Source organism: Dipodomys ordii, unplaced genomic scaffold (assembly GCF_000151885.1).
Source record: "Dipodomys ordii isolate 6190 unplaced genomic scaffold, Dord_2.0 Scaffold5, whole genome shotgun sequence".
NCBI lineage: Eukaryota > Metazoa > Chordata > Mammalia > Rodentia > Heteromyidae > Dipodomys > Dipodomys ordii.
In genome coordinates, this window is record NW_012267221.1 from 13,402,721 (window position 1) to 13,420,831 (window position 18,111).

Genomic DNA, 18,111 nt, shown 5'->3' on the forward strand with positions numbered 1-18,111 from the left:
AGATTATGTAACCTTTTGCCCTTTCTTATGGAGACTTTTTGCTATAAAAGTTTGCTATCCTCTGCATTAAATCGCACTCAGCACTCAGCACTCAGCATCCACTCCTAATGTGTGTGAGTTGTCTGTTTGCCATCTCCCCATCCTATTCCAGTTCCTCCCCTAGGTGTCCTCCGTCGTCCCGACAGAACCCCGTCCGCGGCAATGATCTTTTTTAGCCTGAATGAAATAAAGATAGAAATATATAGGCAGGAATGATTATAGTTTAATGTAAATTAAATATGGTTCAAATTATTAGGAGAACGTATATATTATTTGTACATATTCTTTGGTAAAATGACTATTCAAGCTCCATATCCATTTAAAAATTAGGTTTTTGAATTTTTGAGCTATTGAGTTATATGACTTCTATATATTTTGAATTTCACCCTTTTATAGAAGTATGTTTTCTCCTGTTCTGTAGATTGCCTGTTGAGCTAATTATTTACTTTGTTGTACAGATAAAAAAAATTGCTTTCAAATGATAGCCAGTAAATTTTATTTTCTTAAGTATCTTGAAGATGTTATCATACTGTCTTTTGGCTTCTAGCTTTGTTAGCTTGTTATTTTTTTCCTTGTATTTATTTATGGAGGTAATACAGTTTAAAATCAGGGCCTCACATTTTCAAGAAAAGTGCTCTTCAGGTAAAGCCATTCTCCAGCCCTTTTGTTTTAGTTTTTTTTTTTTAAATAATGTCCCAATTTTTGCCTACACCAGGGTGGATCATAATCCTCCTAGTTATACTTCCCATGTAACTAGATAGCAGGAGTGTGTCACTACATCCAGGTACTGATTGATATAGTATCTTATCAACTTTTGCCCAGGGCTTGAACTTCAGTACTCCCAAACTATGTCACTCAAGTAACCAACAAGACTAACGCTAACCCTGCTACCTGGCAGTATGTCATTTCTTTGTAAGTAATCTTTTCCTTTCTGCATTAAAAATTAATATAGATGAGAATTTTTAAATCTTGTTTGAGTTATCAATTTGGGAAAATATCCCTCTATTGCTTTACTAATATATTTATATATTTGTTTGTTTGTTTTTGCCTGTCTTGAGGATTGAACTCAGGGCCTGGGCACTGTCCCCAAGCTTCTTTTGTTCAAGGATAGCACTCTAGTACTTGAGCCACATTATCTTTCCAGGTTTTGCTGTTTATGCAGTACTGAGGAATTGAACCAAGGGCTTCATGCATGCAAGGCAAGCACTCTACCACTAAGCCACGTTACCAGCTCTATTGCTTAAAAATAGTATATTTTTCTTTGTCTGAGGCTGAGATTTAAATTCGGTATCTGATACTTTTGCTCATGGCTACCTTAGCCATGCTTCCAACCCTCCGCTTTTGTCTTCTAAAACTTCATACTTCATTTAAATATGAATTAATTTGTCACATATATACTCAGGCATGGGGCTTGAACTCTGGGCCTGGGCACTGTCCCTCAGCTCTTCAGCTCAAGGGAGCGCTACTACTTGAGCCACAGCACCACTTTTAGTTTTCTGGGGGTTAATTGAAGATAAGAGTGTCATGGACTTTCCTGCCCAGGCTGGCTTTGAACCATGATCCTCAGATCTCAGCCTCCTGAGTAGCTTGGATTACAGGTGGGAGCCAGTGGCACCTGGTTAATTTCTCATATTACCATCCATTTTTATACTATTTGTTCTCTATGTTTTCTACTCTAGTCATTCTGTGTAATTTCTTGATATCTTTTTCTTTCTTCCCTATTTTTTAAAATATTACATGTCTAGCTAGCTGTTTAGTCACTGAGTAAAAGTTAATTTTAACAATTGCACACACAAATACAAATATGTAAAGATCTATTTTTTCCCATGAGATTATTAGTCCTGTCTCAGATTTTAGGAGAAATTTTCATTGCTAGCATCAGTGCTGTAAGAGTCTCAGATCAACACCCTGGCAGTTTAGTAGCATATCAGACTTGCTTTAGTTCCACTAGTGTCTTTCATCCTTATTCAAAAAAAGAGGCTCTTATTACCAAACTGTCACTTTGCCTTCCATTGGCCTGGTGAAGATCCAGCTAAAATTAAAACATCAGAGGTGAATATTTTTATATATGTCTTTTATTGTAAAAATGCTGTACAGAAGGGTGAAAGTTACATGTGTAAGGTAATGAGCACATTTCCTATTGAGCATTGTTATCCTCTCCTTTGTTTTTCCCCTACCATCACTTTCCTTCCCACCTCCCCAATTCCTCCACCCCCCAAGGTGTAAAGTTCATTTCCTACATAGTGTCTTGTACATCTCATTGTTACAATGAGTCAATCTGTATCTTTATTTCAGCATTTTGTTATTTCTCTTTCCCTCCCCCAATTAGAAAAATGTATATACAAGATGCAGGACACCAATATCAAATACAGTGAAAACAGGGGTTGTACCATAGGGGAAGAACATACAAAGAAACAAAAAAATCACATAGTACATTTTAAATATGTTAAAAACAATAACAAGAAAGAAAAAAACCACTTGTGTCCCTATCTTGGGGTTCATTTCACTTAGCATCATCTTATATGTCATATGTACATAGCTTTTGACCTTTTCTGCTTGTCCTTGACTTACAGTAGCTATTGCAAATAAGGGAAAGCATGGAACCTATGTTTCTTTGGGCCTGGCTTACTTCACTTCATATAATTTTTTCCAGGTCTTTCCATTTCCTAACAAATGGGGCAATGTCATTCTTTCTGATGGAGGCATTGAATTCCATTGTATAAATATACCACCTTTTCTTGACCATTCATCTACTGAGGGGCATCTGGGTTGGTTCCATATATTAGCTATGGTAAATAATGCTGTGATAAACGTAGTTGTGGTGATAGCTTTATTATAGCCTTGTTTGTGATCACTTAGGTAAATGCCCAGAAGTGGGATTTCTGGGTCATAGGGGGACCTCTATGTGGAGTCTTTTGAGGAACCTCCATACTGCTTTCCAAAGTGGTTAAACAAGTTTACACTCCCACCAACAATGCAGTAGGGTTCAATTTTGGCCACATCCCCTCCAGCATCTGATGTTATTAGATTTCTTGGTTGTAGCCATTCTAACTGGGGTGAAATGGAATCTCAATGTTGCTTTGATTTGCATTTCCTTTATGGCTAGAGAAGTTGAGCATTTCTTCATGTGTCTATTGGCCATTCTTATTTCCTCTTCAGAGAAGTTTCTCTGTAAGTCTTTAGCCCACTAATTTATTGGGCAGTTGTTTCTTTGAGGATTTGTTGTTGGGGGATTTAGTTTTTTGAGTTCTAAGTATATTTTACATATGAGGCCCTTGTCCGTTGTAGGCTAGTGAAGATCTTATCCCAATTCGTTGGTTTTCTATTGATCTTGCTGGCTATGTCCTTTGCCATGCAGAAACTCTGCAGTTTCATGCAATCCCATTTGTCCAACCTTTCTTTCATTTGTTGTGTTTCTGAGGGTCTTTATTAAGAAAATTTTGGACTGTGCCAAGGAGCCCTAGAGTGTCTCCTATTCCTTCCTGTAATGTTTTGAGGTGTTTACTTTGACTTCAAGGTCTTTGATTCATTTGGAGTTGATTCTGATGCAGGATAATATATAAGCATCTAGCTTTTGTTTTCTACAGGCGTTTAGGCAATCTTGTCAACATCATTTACTGAAGAGGCTGTCTTTCTTCCATTCTATTTTTTTTAGCTCCCTTATCGAAGATTTGGTGGCTATAGGAGTGTGGGTTCGTTTCTGGGTCTTCAGTCCTATTCCATTAGTCCTCAAGAATAGTCTTGTGCCAGGACCAAGCTGTTTTGATTACTATGGCTTTGTAGTAGAGTTTGAAGTTTGTTATTGATATTCCCCCAGCACTGTCCCTTCTGCTAAGGCTTGCTTTTGCTATTCGTGGTCTTTTATTGTTCCATATGAATTTTTGGGTTGCTTCTTCTATTTCATTGAAGAATGAGGTTGGAATATTGATAGGTATTGCATTGAATTTGTAGATAGCCTTTGGCAGTATTGCCATTTTGATGATGTTAATCCTCCCAATCCAGGAGAGGAGCATGGGAGGTTTTCTCCACTTCCTAAGTTCTGCTTTAATTTCCTTTTTTAGGTTTTTAAAGTTTTCATCATAGAGATCCTTGTGTGGCTATTCCAAAAGGAGTTGCTTTCCTGATTTCAGCCATGCTGTTCTCATTGTTAGCATATAGAAAAGCCATTGATTTTTGAGGCTTAATTTTGTACCTGCTACTTTACCAAAATTTTGGATCAGCTCAAGTAATTTGGGAGTGGAGTCCATGGTGTTCTTTAAACACAAGATCCTGTCATCTGCAAAGAGGGAGCTTTTTACTTCAACCTTCCCTATTTGGATTCCCCTTTATGTTTGCATGTTTTCTTATTGGTATAGCTAGGAATTCTAAATTGAAGAGACGTGGAGAGGGTGGACAACCTTGTCTTGTTCCTGAGTTTAGAGACAATGGCTTTAGCTTTTCACCATTAAGTACAATGCTGGCTGTATGTTTTCATACACTGCCTTTATTATATTGAGAAGTATTTCATGGATTCCTAATTTTTCCAGCACCTTCATCGTAAAGGGGTGTTGGATCTTATCAAATGCTTTTTCTCCATGTATTGTGATAATCATGTGATTTTTATCCTTGTTCTTGTTGATGTGATGAATTATATTAATTGATTTGTGTATATTGTTCCAGCTTTGTATCCCTGAAATGAATCCTGTTTGATTGTGGTGTATGATTTTATTTTATGAGATGTTGAGGTTGATTGGCCAAAATTTTGTTGAGAAGTTTTGCATTGATGTTCATCAAAGAAGTGGGTCTATGGTTCTCTTTCTTTGATAAGTCCCTGCCTGGTGTGGGAATGAGGGTTATAATGGCTTCATAGAAACAGTTTGATAATGAACTTTCACTTTCAATTTCATTGAAGAGTTTGAGGAGTATTGGTGTCAGCTGTGTTTTGAAGGCACAACAGTACAGTCAGAAGTGAATCTTTAAAATCAAGTCTTTCCTGACTTACCTGGAGGAGAAATACAGTAATCTTGATGGTGAGCACCACCTATACGTTTTCCTTTCACACCACCATTGTAGCATTGTGCTTTCATGAAATCTGTAAACTTTTTGATAGAGAAAGCCAGCCATGTCTTCCTGAATTTTGTGTATTTCTTAAATACAGTTTCAAATAATAATAAGAACTAGCATTTTTAGAATTTGCTATAAACTAAGCAATTGTATGAACTTTAGCTGTTTTAGTAACTCACTGGAGATACTAAGAGATTATATATGATGTCCAAAGCTGCACAATGAAGAATCTATCAATACAGGAATTGAATCCAAATGTTATGTGACTCCATGCACTAATTCTACGAAACTTATCCAATACTGCCTCCCACTAATGGAAGAAACAGCTAGTGATACAGGTTATGTCAGCAACAACTTGAACTTTTACACCAAACAAACTCATGGGGGTTGGGTAATGTGCATAGGAAAGGACACGTTTGAACAAATACAGGAAGGCCTATAAGACAGATGGAGCTTTGTGTAAAAGGACATTTATGAACAAGCAACATGAAGAGAATAAAGACACTGTGAGTCGGCTGTGAGGAAATTTAGCAGCAGTTAATATTGTGTGGTGGGTACAAAATTAGCTTCATAGGTACAGATGAGATTCTGGAAGGACTCAAGACCAAATCAGAAATCAAGCCCAGAATCTAAAACAAACCTGGTCGGCAAATAATATGTGTCTCTACCTACAATTTTTTTAAACTATTTATAACTGTTCTTAACTTCTCAAACACCTTTTATCCTTAAACTAGTCAGATGTTAGACTCACACAAAGAGAGAATGTTCTTTAAATCAAAGTGGCAGGAATAACAATAACCTTGCATATTTTACTGAAGTTAATACTGAGCTAGAGGTAGCTTCAATATCAGAAAACTTTTACCTTTATCATTTCAACCATGGTCTTAACTCTGGACTATTTTATTTCAATAGACCAGAGTCTCTGACCTAATTTTCAAGCCTACCCCAACTGATCTTTCAATGGTGCTTATATAGAGTTTTCCAAGTAGATGAAAAATGAATGTCTGAGATATTGTATATGATGATTGCATTCATACATTCTTAGCAAGACTCCCTTAACAGAGGATTGTATGCTCTAATTTCTATCTCAGTTCTATTTTTTCTTGTATGTGTAAAGATAAAACAACACATTTACTTTGCATAAGTAAATTGAATTTAATTTTGTTGCTTTGCCAACTCAATTAGATTCTTTAGAAAGGGACTCAACTTCTTTTAAAATAAAAGTATGGAGAAGAGAAAGAGAAATAGAGAGAGATTATTGAGTTACTTCAGAAGAAATAAGTTTCATAGTATTATTTAATTTGGTATATTAGATACACTTAACTCATTATTATGATGGCATATAGAATAGACATTATTTTAGATTTTAGAATAGACATTATTTTAGATTTTAGGAATTGTACCTTCAAAGTATAATGTTAGTAAAAAGTTGAAAGAGTTCATTTACTTATATGGAAAGTCCTTTATACAATTACTTAAAGTTAATAAAATAATATAAATTGGTTAAATTAGCCAGAGATGCTAGTACATGCCTGTTATTTTAGTTTTCAGGATGCTGAGGGAGCAGGAACTTGAATTGGGCTATTTTTCAATTACAGATGAATTGAAAAATGAAAATAAATAAATACATGATGATCAATATCTCCCCTTTCATCATTCTCCCCATCCCAGTTTCTCCCTTCAATTTTACTAGTTTCACAGGATTTACATTGAGTAGTATGAATGCAATCTTACCTACCTTCCTTTCTTCATTTATCCATCTCCTTCACCTAGTACTAGCTTCCTAGAGTTCACTTCCTTGGAATATGAGTTAGTTTTCTAAGTAATTGTGCTAGTTGAATTGTCTCCTAATATACTATACTTTAGTTAATACATTTGTGTATACTTACAAATGACCATTTATATATTTAAATGTATACTTATAGATTAGATCTAGCCTCCACATATGGGAGAAAACATGTGTCCTTTGTCTCTCTGGGCTTGACTTACTTCATTTATCATGATTTTCCCATCAATTTCTTTGCAAATGATGTAATATCATTCTTCCTAATGGATGAGTAAAATTCCATTGTATATAAACACACCACATTCGTTTTTATCCATTTGTCCATTGAAGGGGATCTGGGCTGTTTTTATACCTTGGCTATGGTGAATAATACAACAATGAATATGGTTGTATGAGTGGCTTTACTGTATACTCTGCTTCTGGCCAGCAGATTTGAGGTGAGGGATGAAAAATGCCCACTGCCAATAATATTTTATTTCACACACAGAGGTAAGAAATGAGTCTAACTGATTTATAGTTAAATCAAATATATTATTTCCACCTCTGCTTTTATAAACAGATTGTTCTGGGGCTAGTTTATTGGACTTATGGGAAAATAAAGTAAAGGGAACATACCAAGAAGTAGATAACAAGAAATCAGGAAGCACACAAGGATTCCTCCTTGTCTTTTTGACTGGATTACTGCAGAAGGTCAGACACTCATAATATATTGTTTTTTTTTTTTACTTAGACATAGTATAAACATCACCATTCTATCAGATTTCTACTGGTATTATTAACATTGCAAGAAGACTAGTTACATCTCCTGTAGGCTGTCACAGTTCCCATTGGGCTGTAAGGTTGCCACATCTCCCTTGTTTTCGTTTTTTAAAATAGCCATCAGTTGTGAAGAAAGCAGCATGATCATCTTCATTCTGATCTGTTCCATTTGGGAGGTAGCACCACATATTACTTGGAAGTCTAAAATAATAATAAGGAGTATTCCCATGACAAATAATCTCCATATGCAGAGGCTGAGTCCAGAGAAGCACATTTAGGATTAAACTAAGACTGTTTTACAGTTCCTCAAGAACTGATTTGTAAGTACAGCTTTGTAACTCATTGAACTGTGATAGTAATTGTAACAATAATATATAATAATCTACTTCCTGGTGGAGGGAATCAGAGAAAGTACCACAAAGATGTCTTTTTTTTTAACCAGTTCTTAATCACATTGGAAGAATTATAATGTAGTACAGTTACACAAAATTTTTCAAAACCAGGATCACATTGTAGTTGCCATCCTTCAAACAGAGCCTGCTAGTGCTCTCTGCCATTCAATGACTTTTTCTAATGCATCTAGCATTGTTAAAATTGTTTGATCTGTATGAGTTTGAGTTAATAACTCCTGGGTAAAGTTCTTTAAGTCAGAATTACTTGGCTAGCTGTTTCGAGAGAAGGGGTAAGAGCAACCATACTAACATGTAGAAGCTGCAGAAACAGTGAAGTCCCTTAAGAATCCAATAAAGCATTTGGTATGTACAAGGGAACATAGGGCCAGTTTTAACAAAAATTCCAGACATTCCCTTCCATTACCTAGTGAAATTGAATGGTACTCATGTTGCAGCTCCATGACTGAGCACAAAAACATGGGTGATGTGAGCCAGGCATGGGTGGCTCATGCTTGTAATCTTAAGTATTCAGACGGGTTATATCTGAGGATTGCAGTTGGAATCTTGTCCACGCATGAAAATCCATGAGACTCTTATCTCCAATAAACTACCCCAAAAAGCTGAAAGTGGATCTATGGCTAATGTAGTAGAGTGAACAAAAAAAAGCTCAAGTCAGTGCCCAGACCTTGAATTGAAGGCCTATAACTGGCCCAAGAAATAAAAAACAAACAAATCTTGGGTGATGTTTTAACTGGCTATGTTAATGTGGGAAATATAAGAAGTGAAATAAAATCCTCTTGTAAAAGTTAGATTAAAATGCCTCTGCTTATGCTTGGTAAGAAATGTACGCATTATCCTGCCCATGCAATTGTAACCCCTCTGTACAGTATGTTCACAAATAAAATAAAATAAAATTAAAAATAAAATAAAATAAAATAAAATAAAATGCCTCTGCTTGTGTAAGGTTAATGGATGTAGTCATAGCTAACATATAAGGATGAGAAGTACAAACCATGACATAATCAATTAGATTATGTTCCAATTTCATCAAAAATGACGCATCACTTTTTGTATAATTTCCATACAGATCATACTTTAAAAACCAGTTCTACTTAAGAAAACAGCTGTAAGTCTCCAAATTTTGTTTGAAAATGGCACATATGAATTATTGAAAATTACTTATATAACAGAGCCTGATATAATTCCACCTTCCCAAGAATAGAATTATTAGAAGAGCAGTGGTCACTTCCTAACAAGAAATGTCTGTGGGATCCCCACAATCAAATAATGAGAAATTGCCTAGTTTTGTTTTTGTTTTGTTTTGTTTTTAGTTGTCAGGGAAAAAGAGGATTGACAAGGGCACCAAAGAACTGCTTTAGTCTCAGTTTCATTTATGTTCCATGTGGCAGTGATCTAAACTTGGGGGTAAGGTTGAATTGTCTAGTCCAACTAGAGGCATTTAACCCTACAGTCTGAATGAAAGGCTTAGGGGGATATTATTATGAGCAGGATGATAGTGTACATGTTCTTGTGGTATATCCTGAGGATAGTTACTACCGATGTAGTAGAAAATCAAAGGGGTGGAGAGGAGGACAAAAACAAACATTGTAGTTCAGGTAGTTCCTACCAGTCAGTTCTATTAAGTAAGGGCCCTCCTGGTAGGACCCATTATCCCCCTACCCAATTGTTATGATGGGAAACGGGGGCTCACTATCCAGCCACCTAAATATAAGTGGCTTCAGCATATGAGCTCAGAACCTCTGGCAAAATTATAAGGAAAATTATCCCGGGAATTTAAGCTACCTGAGTAAGGTTGTTAGATGCAGCGGCTAGATAAACTAAAAGCTGGTTTTCAAGTGTGTGGGGAGCTTTCACCCTTCACATCACTTTTTCTTCTCCCTGGTTCAACTGTTTTCAGTTGTCCCCAGATCATGCCTGGCGCCATTTTGTTGCTACATGTGTGGTGTTTTTTGTGTGTGGTGCATCCGTTCAGGGTCTTGCAAGGTCATCTTTTCCATTGGTAACAGAGGGTTGAAGTGCTGGTCCTTCAACTCATGACATGGCTTGAGTTTGAGTAGGGAGGCACTGAGATACTATAGGAAGTAGAACAGAAACATATGCTCTACCCCATGTAATAAGACTGTAAGACCATTTCCTGGACTTAATTCCTTGAAGATCTGTATCAGGATGGTGCATTATGTTCAGTAAAAGAAGAGGTTGCTTGAAAATGCCTTTCAGCCACTGTAAGACCCTGTTGGTCATGAATAAAAAAATTAGAATAAATAAAACTTTAATTGATCTCTAGGGAATATATCCTTATTACCCTTTTGTTGTTGTTGTTTATTTAGATAGGTTTTTAAGAACCTGATGAATATGTTCTACAGTTCTTGACCTTGGCGCTTATAAGGAATAAAGAGTGAATTTTCCATTGATGTAAAAATAGCTGAAAATTATGGGCTGTATAACAGGATCCATTATTAGTTTTTAGTTGTGGCATTCTTATGTGACTAAAACTTTCTAACGAGGATGAGCTGACATATTTAGCTGTTTCCCCATTTAAGGGAATAGCATGATAAAATGAGAAAAAGGATAGATGGAAACATAGCTATTGTTGCCCAAATGAAAGGACATGAGTTATATCTGTCTTTCAAATCCAATTGGCAAGTAATCCTCTGGGGGTTGAGTCGTAATAATTTAGGGTTGCCTGCATGTTGTTGATAGTCTAAGCAGGCTTATTTATATCTTGGACTTGGTCTCCAGGTTTCATACAGTATCCTAATTTGTAATCTTTTGGATAAATGCCCAAGAATGGCATTACTGGATCACAGAATAGTATTCTATGTTTAGCTTTGTTGGAAATCACCAAACTGCTTTCCAGAATGGTTGCACCGGTTTACATTCCCACCAACAGTATGTTAAGGTTCCTTTGTCCTCTACAGGATTTGTTGTTACTTGTATTCTTTATGATGGTCATTGTAACTGGTGAGATGTGATATTACTGTTTCAATTTGCATTTTTTATGGCCAGAGATGCTGAACATTTCTTTTTATGTCTATTGGACATTTTTACTTTTTTTTCCCCTGAAAAGCCTCTATTTTGTTAATTTGCTCACTTATTATTTGGGTTTCTGATTGTTTGAGGGTATAGTTTCCTGAACTCTTTGTTATACTTTGGATATTAGATCATTGGGTTATATTTGGCTACCAAATATCTTCTTCCATTCTGTAGACTGTTGCTTTTTATCTTGTTAACTATGTCCTTTTCCATAAAGAAATTTCTTAATTTGATGCAGTCCCTTAGTCAATTCGTTCTTTGATTTTCTAAGCCCATGGTACTGTGCTCAGTATGTTCCTACCTGTGCCAAGAAGATTTGTTTCTCTTTCTCCTTCCTATAGTAGTTTCAAAGTTCAGGTCTGAGATTGAGGTCACTGATCCAGGGTTTTATTCTTCTCTTTTATGGAGATTGAACTCTCTGGACCTTGTGCTTGGTAAGCAAACATTCTACCATTTGAACTATTCCCCATTTCATTGCTTTCAGGTTCTTTTGTTTTTGTTTTTGTTTTTTTTCTAGATAGAGCCTTGAGCTACTTTTGCCAGGTCTGGCCTCAAACTGAAATCCTCCCATTCTGTCTCCTAAATTTCTGGGATTATAGATGTGTACCACCATGCTTTGCCTTCAATGCTAATTTTTAATGACATTTTTTAACCATTAATGAAAATTGATCAATTTAGAGTCGTTGGAAAGAATACTTAAAAAGACAGCTCTTATGTCATGCTTTTAAAATACATATACCCATATATGAGACAAGGTAAGAGTAATAGAAATTACTCTTCAAATTAGTATTAGAAAACATTTTTTCCAATTGCCCAAGATACTAAGCCTTGAAGTTGGCAGAACCATATATTTCTTGAGTCATAGGAGCTCATCTTTAACATTTTTCCATATTACTTTTTATTAGTTACTCTTGCTCATTTCCTTTTACATATCCAGAAGTTTATTCCATACCTTCTTTTTTATTTCTGACAGAAATTAAACATTTTTAATTAATTTAAAATTAATTTAAATTAAATTAATTAATTAAATTAACATTCAACATGCTGTTGAATGTTCTTTAGTGACTTAGACTTTTCTTCCCCCTTCATGAAATAGTATTTTGCTAAGTATTTATTTCTGTTCACATATATTAATAGGATAAGGAGATAATATTTTCATTATGCTATCAGAGATGTGTGGAATGTACACAATTCTAATATATTTTATAAACACTACTATTGGGTATTTATCCATCTATCTATAATCAGAACAGATAAATCCTCTCATTGAGATGGCTGAGGAAAAATATTTTAACTGTAAAAAACATGAAAATATTTTCTACCTCTGTAGTTAGGTTCCTGTTAGAACAGACTATACCAAATTGCACCATTCATACACTATTGAATGATATGCTTCCAATGAACTTTTCTGATTAGTATATGGATTGCTTAGAAATATCTTCAGGGAATTAGATAGGAGACTGGTAAAGGAAATGGAGGTTGCATGCATACCCACTTTCCTATTTATAAAGATGAAATGAATAGTAGTGTTAAAGGACTAAATAAATGCTGTCATCAGGCATTTAAAGTGAGTAAAAGTGTATCTAACACATATTCTGTTTTACCCCAAATAAAGTTTAAAAAAGCCCATGTCTGCGAAAAAGCCTGAATTATTTACATATATAAGTAGTTTGTAGTTCCAGAAGATAAGCTTCATAAGGACTCAGTCTCCATGTTTTAAATGAACGTTACTTCTAGGTGTAAGATTACAAGCATATTTCAGCCAAGGAAGCCCACCTCTCATTTTTCATAAGCAACAAAACACACAGTGGAATATCATATTTTCAGCCTGTGACCTGTGTCTCATGGGGTCAGGAGAGACTATGCTGAGACACAGATCCTGATAAATTGTTTGAATTCAGAGTTTTAAAAATGGTCTTTGTAGTTTCAAATAAAATGGCATTTTCCAAGATGATTTCAATTTATCATGGCCTTCTGGTTAAAAAAAAAAAAAAACTTAAATGGGGGCTGGGAATGTGGCTTAGTGGTAGAGTGCTTGCCTAGCATGCATGAAACCCTTGGTTTGATTCCTCAGTACCACACAAACAGGAAAAGCTGGAAGTGGTCCTGGGGCCCAAGTTGTAAAGCACCAGCCTTGAGCATAGAAAGGCTCAGGAATAGTGCCCAGGCTCTAAGCCAAAGCCCTAGGACCAGAAAAAATTAAATGATACACATAATATTAAAGTTGTATGTATTAATGGCATGCCGTGCAATGTTTTTCACTTGTCTCAGTAGTTTGATTCCTTCACACACTTACTCTGTAAATGATGGAAGATGATATGACCCCTCAGTTTGGTCTTCAAAGCAAACTTATACAGTGGAAGCTTTCTTGAGCACCATTCTCTTTCTTTAAAAAATGTATTATATTATCTTTAAGCAGCATACAAAGGGTTACCATTTAACAAATGAGCTTATAAGTACAATGCATTTTAACTGACGCCCCCGCCTTTCATCTCTTCTCCATCCCTCCCAACCCATCCCCATATTGCCCTTCCTGATTTTTTTCCTTTAAATCTCAGAAGAAAATAGAGTCTCTCTCTATGTAACACTAACAGTTTAGTTCTTAGACTAGTACCATTTTCTTTTCTGGCACCTTGTTATGGCCTGGGGAATAATTATTTTACTTCTCGATTTTCTTCTTCTCTAGCCTTTATTTCTATTTGTAGTAGTGTTTTAGCCTTCACATATGCAAAAGTCTATCTGACCTGAAAAAGAAAACAACACCTGCTCTCTAAAAAAAATTCTTTAATTATAACTTGTATCTCTGGGAAGTAACAAGAAGTGATTAGAAACTCACCGGACTCATAGTGAGATGGACTTAAGCCGAAAGGACCTTGATTAGCTGACATCAATAAGGCTAGTGAAACATGGAAATATTTTAAGTTTATGAAGATTAGTGTTAGTTCAGGTACATGATTCAGCAATCATCTCCCCAGAGTCTGATTATTTCCTTCTTTCCAGTGCTCAATCCCAGTAAAAGGTGGTCCATTTCTTCCTCAAGTAGAGCTGCATTTTACCTTGTTCATGGGGTTCTAGGATTGTAAACTGATTAAATTGTGAGAATTGATTGGAAGGCCATGGCTGTTTTAATGATTCAGGCTTTACTTCTGTTTACTGGATTTAGAACTGCTTTTGCTTACAGAGATAGAAAAAGAATTTTGTAGATTGTCTATCCATTAATTTCACTTTTAAGAATACCTTGATCAGCAACATAGGGCTTTTCAGATCTGCCTATTCCTATCACTATTTTAACTCAGCTGTATAGGAAGTAACTACTCATCTTGTCTTCAGTGATGAAAGGCTGTCACTAGGACCTTACCTGATCCATTTTCAGCCTAATTATCCCCATTGGAGTTAGGGATCCTAGTTCAGTGACAGCAGTTTTTATTGCATTTCCTGTCCTTCAGACAAGCAATATAGAGTTCCTTGAGGGTGCTGGGATCATTTCTCACAGTCATACTAATGACTGCGTCCTCAGGACTCTGGGGCCTTATACGATAAACTCAGTCAAACATTCTAATCTTATGAGGCCTTTGAACACTTCCCTCTATAATGTACACACAAACAGTTCTTGCATTTCAACTTTATTAAGTGTAGCTCATCTTTCGGTGGTATAGCATTGATATAATTTATCCTGTACCCTGAATGTCAAGTTCCACAGCTCTCTTTGGTTTTCAGTCCGTGAAAATTGTAACAATCTTGTGGTAATTTTAGACTGTAATACAGTTTAGGGGTCACATTTTGTGACACTCATTTTTGTGGATGGGCTGAGACTTAAGTCTCATTATTGGTCTAGCAAAGAGAGGATTGTAGGATGGATCTTAAGGAGAATTAGCAAGGCCGTGCAAAGAAATATCTGTATCCTTTTCTCCTATTTCTTCATCATGGATTACACTAGTAGTTTTCTTGATCAAATTTGACTTTGTCATTTTCTTTCTCAAGGTCACCAAAGATTAAGTCCAAACACAAAAATACTGCATTTTTTCTATCATTTAAAAATGTATATACCAGCACAACTATGTTTATTGCAGCATTATTTACCATAGCTAAGATATGGAAGCATCCCAGATACCCCTCAGTAGATGAATGGATCAAGAAAATGTGGTATATACACAATGGAATTCTATGCCTCCAACAGAAAGAATGACATTGCCCCATTTGTTAGGACATGGAAGTACTCAGAAAAAATTATATTAAGTGAAGTAAGCAGGCCCAAAGAAACATTGGTCCCATGGTTTCCCTTATTTGCAATAACTAGTATATGTCTGAGACAAGCAGAAAAGGTCAGATAAGTTGATGTTAGGTGAGATGAACTAAGATAAGTATTCAAATGTTTTTCTTTCTTGCAATTGTTTCTAACATATTTATAAGATGATTTCTTTGTTGCTTGTATGTCCCTCCCCCCATGGTATAACCCCTGCTTTCATTGTATTTGATGTTGGTATAAATTGGAAGGAAAAAGCATCGTTTAAATAGGGATACAGGTGGACCCATTGCAACAATGAGATGTACAAGTCGTTATATCGAAAAATGAACTTTTCAACTTTGGCCAGAAGGGTTGGAGGACAGTGGGGGGAGAGGGGCGGTGGGAGATGGGAAGGGATGGGTAGGGGAAATAAAGGAGGAGGCAACAATGCTTGATAAGAAATGTACTCAAATGGGAACAAGTGGGAAAGAGGGAACAGCTGAAACTATGAAAAACACCAATTTCTTCCACTCAATGTGGAAGAAATAACTGTATCGCAAAGTTCATAGAACTAATAAGTGTTATAGACCGTGATAGACAATTTGCTCCAGGAAAGTTAGAATGCATTTGTGACTTTAACTGAGCATCACTATCCCACAATAATGTGATATTTGGGAAATTATGTAACCACTTAACCACAGTAAAAAATTTGAAAAAAATAAAAAAAATAATAAAAGAAATGTACTCATTACCTTGCCCATGTAATTGTACCCCTCTGTGCAGTATTTTCACAATGAAAACAATATATATAAAGATATATATATATATATATATGTATAGCTAGACAGTATTTATTTTTCTACTTTTTTCTTCAATTTTTATTCCAATTTTTATGTATCTTATTGGCAATAATTCTTTAAGGGGAAATTAGCGTTTTTATTCCTTTCTGTCTGTTTTGACCATGGTTTTAAATGCACAATGATTTCTTTCTTCACTGAGTGTCTTTCAGTGTAACTTTTAGCACTACATATTATGACACAACAAACTCATGTCCCCAATATTGGGTATGTCAGAATAGTTGGGCAATAGAAGATTTTCAGCAATTTTTTTTTGGCTTTTCAGTGGTGGATGTTTTTCTTTTTTCTTTCCTTCCTTCCTTCCTTCTTTCCTTCCTTCCTTCCTTTCTTTTTCTTTCTTTCTTTTGCTATACCTGAGCTTTTTTGCTCAAGGCTAGTGCTCTACCACTTGAGCCACTCTTCCACTTCTGGTTTTTGAGAGATTAATTGGAGATAAGACTTTGGGCTGGCTTTGAACTGCAATCCTCAGATCTCAGCTTCCTAAGTAGCTAGTATTATAAGCATGAGTCACCAGCTCCAAGCTTTTTCCTTCTTTCTTAATAGTTGTATACTAGAATAGATTTAGAAATAGATTGCAGAAGCTTCACCATCTTCAGTGTATTTTTAATTTTTTTCTGTTATGCACAGTGTTTACTTTTTTTTTTTTTTTGCCAGTCCGGGGGCTTGAACTTAGGGCCTGGGAAATGTCTCTGAGCCTCTTTGTGCTCAAGGCTAGCTTTCTACCACTTGAGCCATAGCGCCACTTCTGGCTTTTTCTGTGTATATGGTACTGAGAAATCGAACCCAGGTCTTCATGCAAGGCAAGCACTCTACCTCTAAGCCACCTTCCCAGTCCTCAGTGTTTACTCTTAAACTAGATAAAGTTGGAAATAGCTTATATTTCACATCATCCACTGTTTGCATTTTGTCTGTCTTCCATGGTCAAATTGAGTACACTGAAGACTTTCTCCATTATATTTTATGAGCACAAAATTAAAAACTATATTCTTTTGAACATATGTACAATGTTCAGAAGACACAGTATCTTCCCAACCATTCTAAAATGGTAAAACTATATAGAAATTAAGTGATGGTTTAATGCACATGATCATATTTAACAATATAGTTTGAATAATGTGCACTGTACTGAAGCAAAGTAATTAGTATTGCCATTTATCTAATAATTGTGTAGTAATTGCTTTCAAGGGTTTAGATCAATTTTTAATGTTAGTTGAATTATTTCACCCTGACATAGCATTTTCTTTGTATGAGTCAAAATGTGATCTTATTAACAAAAATTCTTTATGAGAGATAAAGACACCTGTTACTAAATTAAATAGAATAGCCATTTGTTTTCTGCTTTTTTAAGATTTTAAAATTTCACTAACAAATGATGGCAGGAGAAATTTTGGATGCTGTCAATGTCAGAAAAGTCAACTAACATACCCCCTCTGTACCAATTTATTTTAGCTTTCTAAACCAAAACTACTAAGTGATGATAAATTTAAGTAACTGAATTATACTCTCTATATATGAGATTAAATTAAGGTTCACCTTTTGAAATGAAGAGAATATATGTATTTTATTTAGTCTTTTTTTCCCTTCACCTCCTACAGAGAAATGATGAAGAAGCGGTTGTGGACAGAGGTGGAACTCGTTCTATTCTCAAAACACACTTTGAGAAAGAAGACTTAGAAGGTAAGGCACTGCTTTTCATTCCAAAGGTATGTCAAAGGGAAACATGAAGAACAGCTGAACCCATTTCTATTCCTGATGCTGTTAGGTGCCAGCATTTCAATTATCATAGATTCATAGAATTTATAAGCATAGGGGCTGGGAAGGTGGCTCAGTTGTGGAGCGCTTGCCTTGCATACATGAGGCTCTGGGTTCGATTCCTCAGTACCACATAAGCAAAAAGAAAAAAGCTGGAAGTGGCGCTGTGGCTCAAGTGGTAGAGCGCTAGCCTTGAGCTGAAGA

General features: G+C 35.7%; 1 protein-coding gene across 5 annotated transcripts in view; it reads left to right on the plus strand.

Moving 5' to 3' along the window:
* The window catches only part of Slc4a10 (solute carrier family 4, sodium bicarbonate transporter, member 10), a 287,203-nt gene that overhangs the window by 102,129 nt on the left and 166,963 nt on the right, over nucleotides 1–18,111 (plus strand). For all 5 annotated transcript variants that reach the window (XM_013027648.1, XM_013027633.1, XM_013027641.1 and 2 more), the window contains exon 2: nucleotides 17,751–17,832. In XM_013027648.1, coding sequence (XP_012883102.1) covers nucleotides 17,751–17,832 — 82 coding nt within the window. The remainder of the gene's footprint in view (nucleotides 1–17,750; nucleotides 17,833–18,111) is intronic.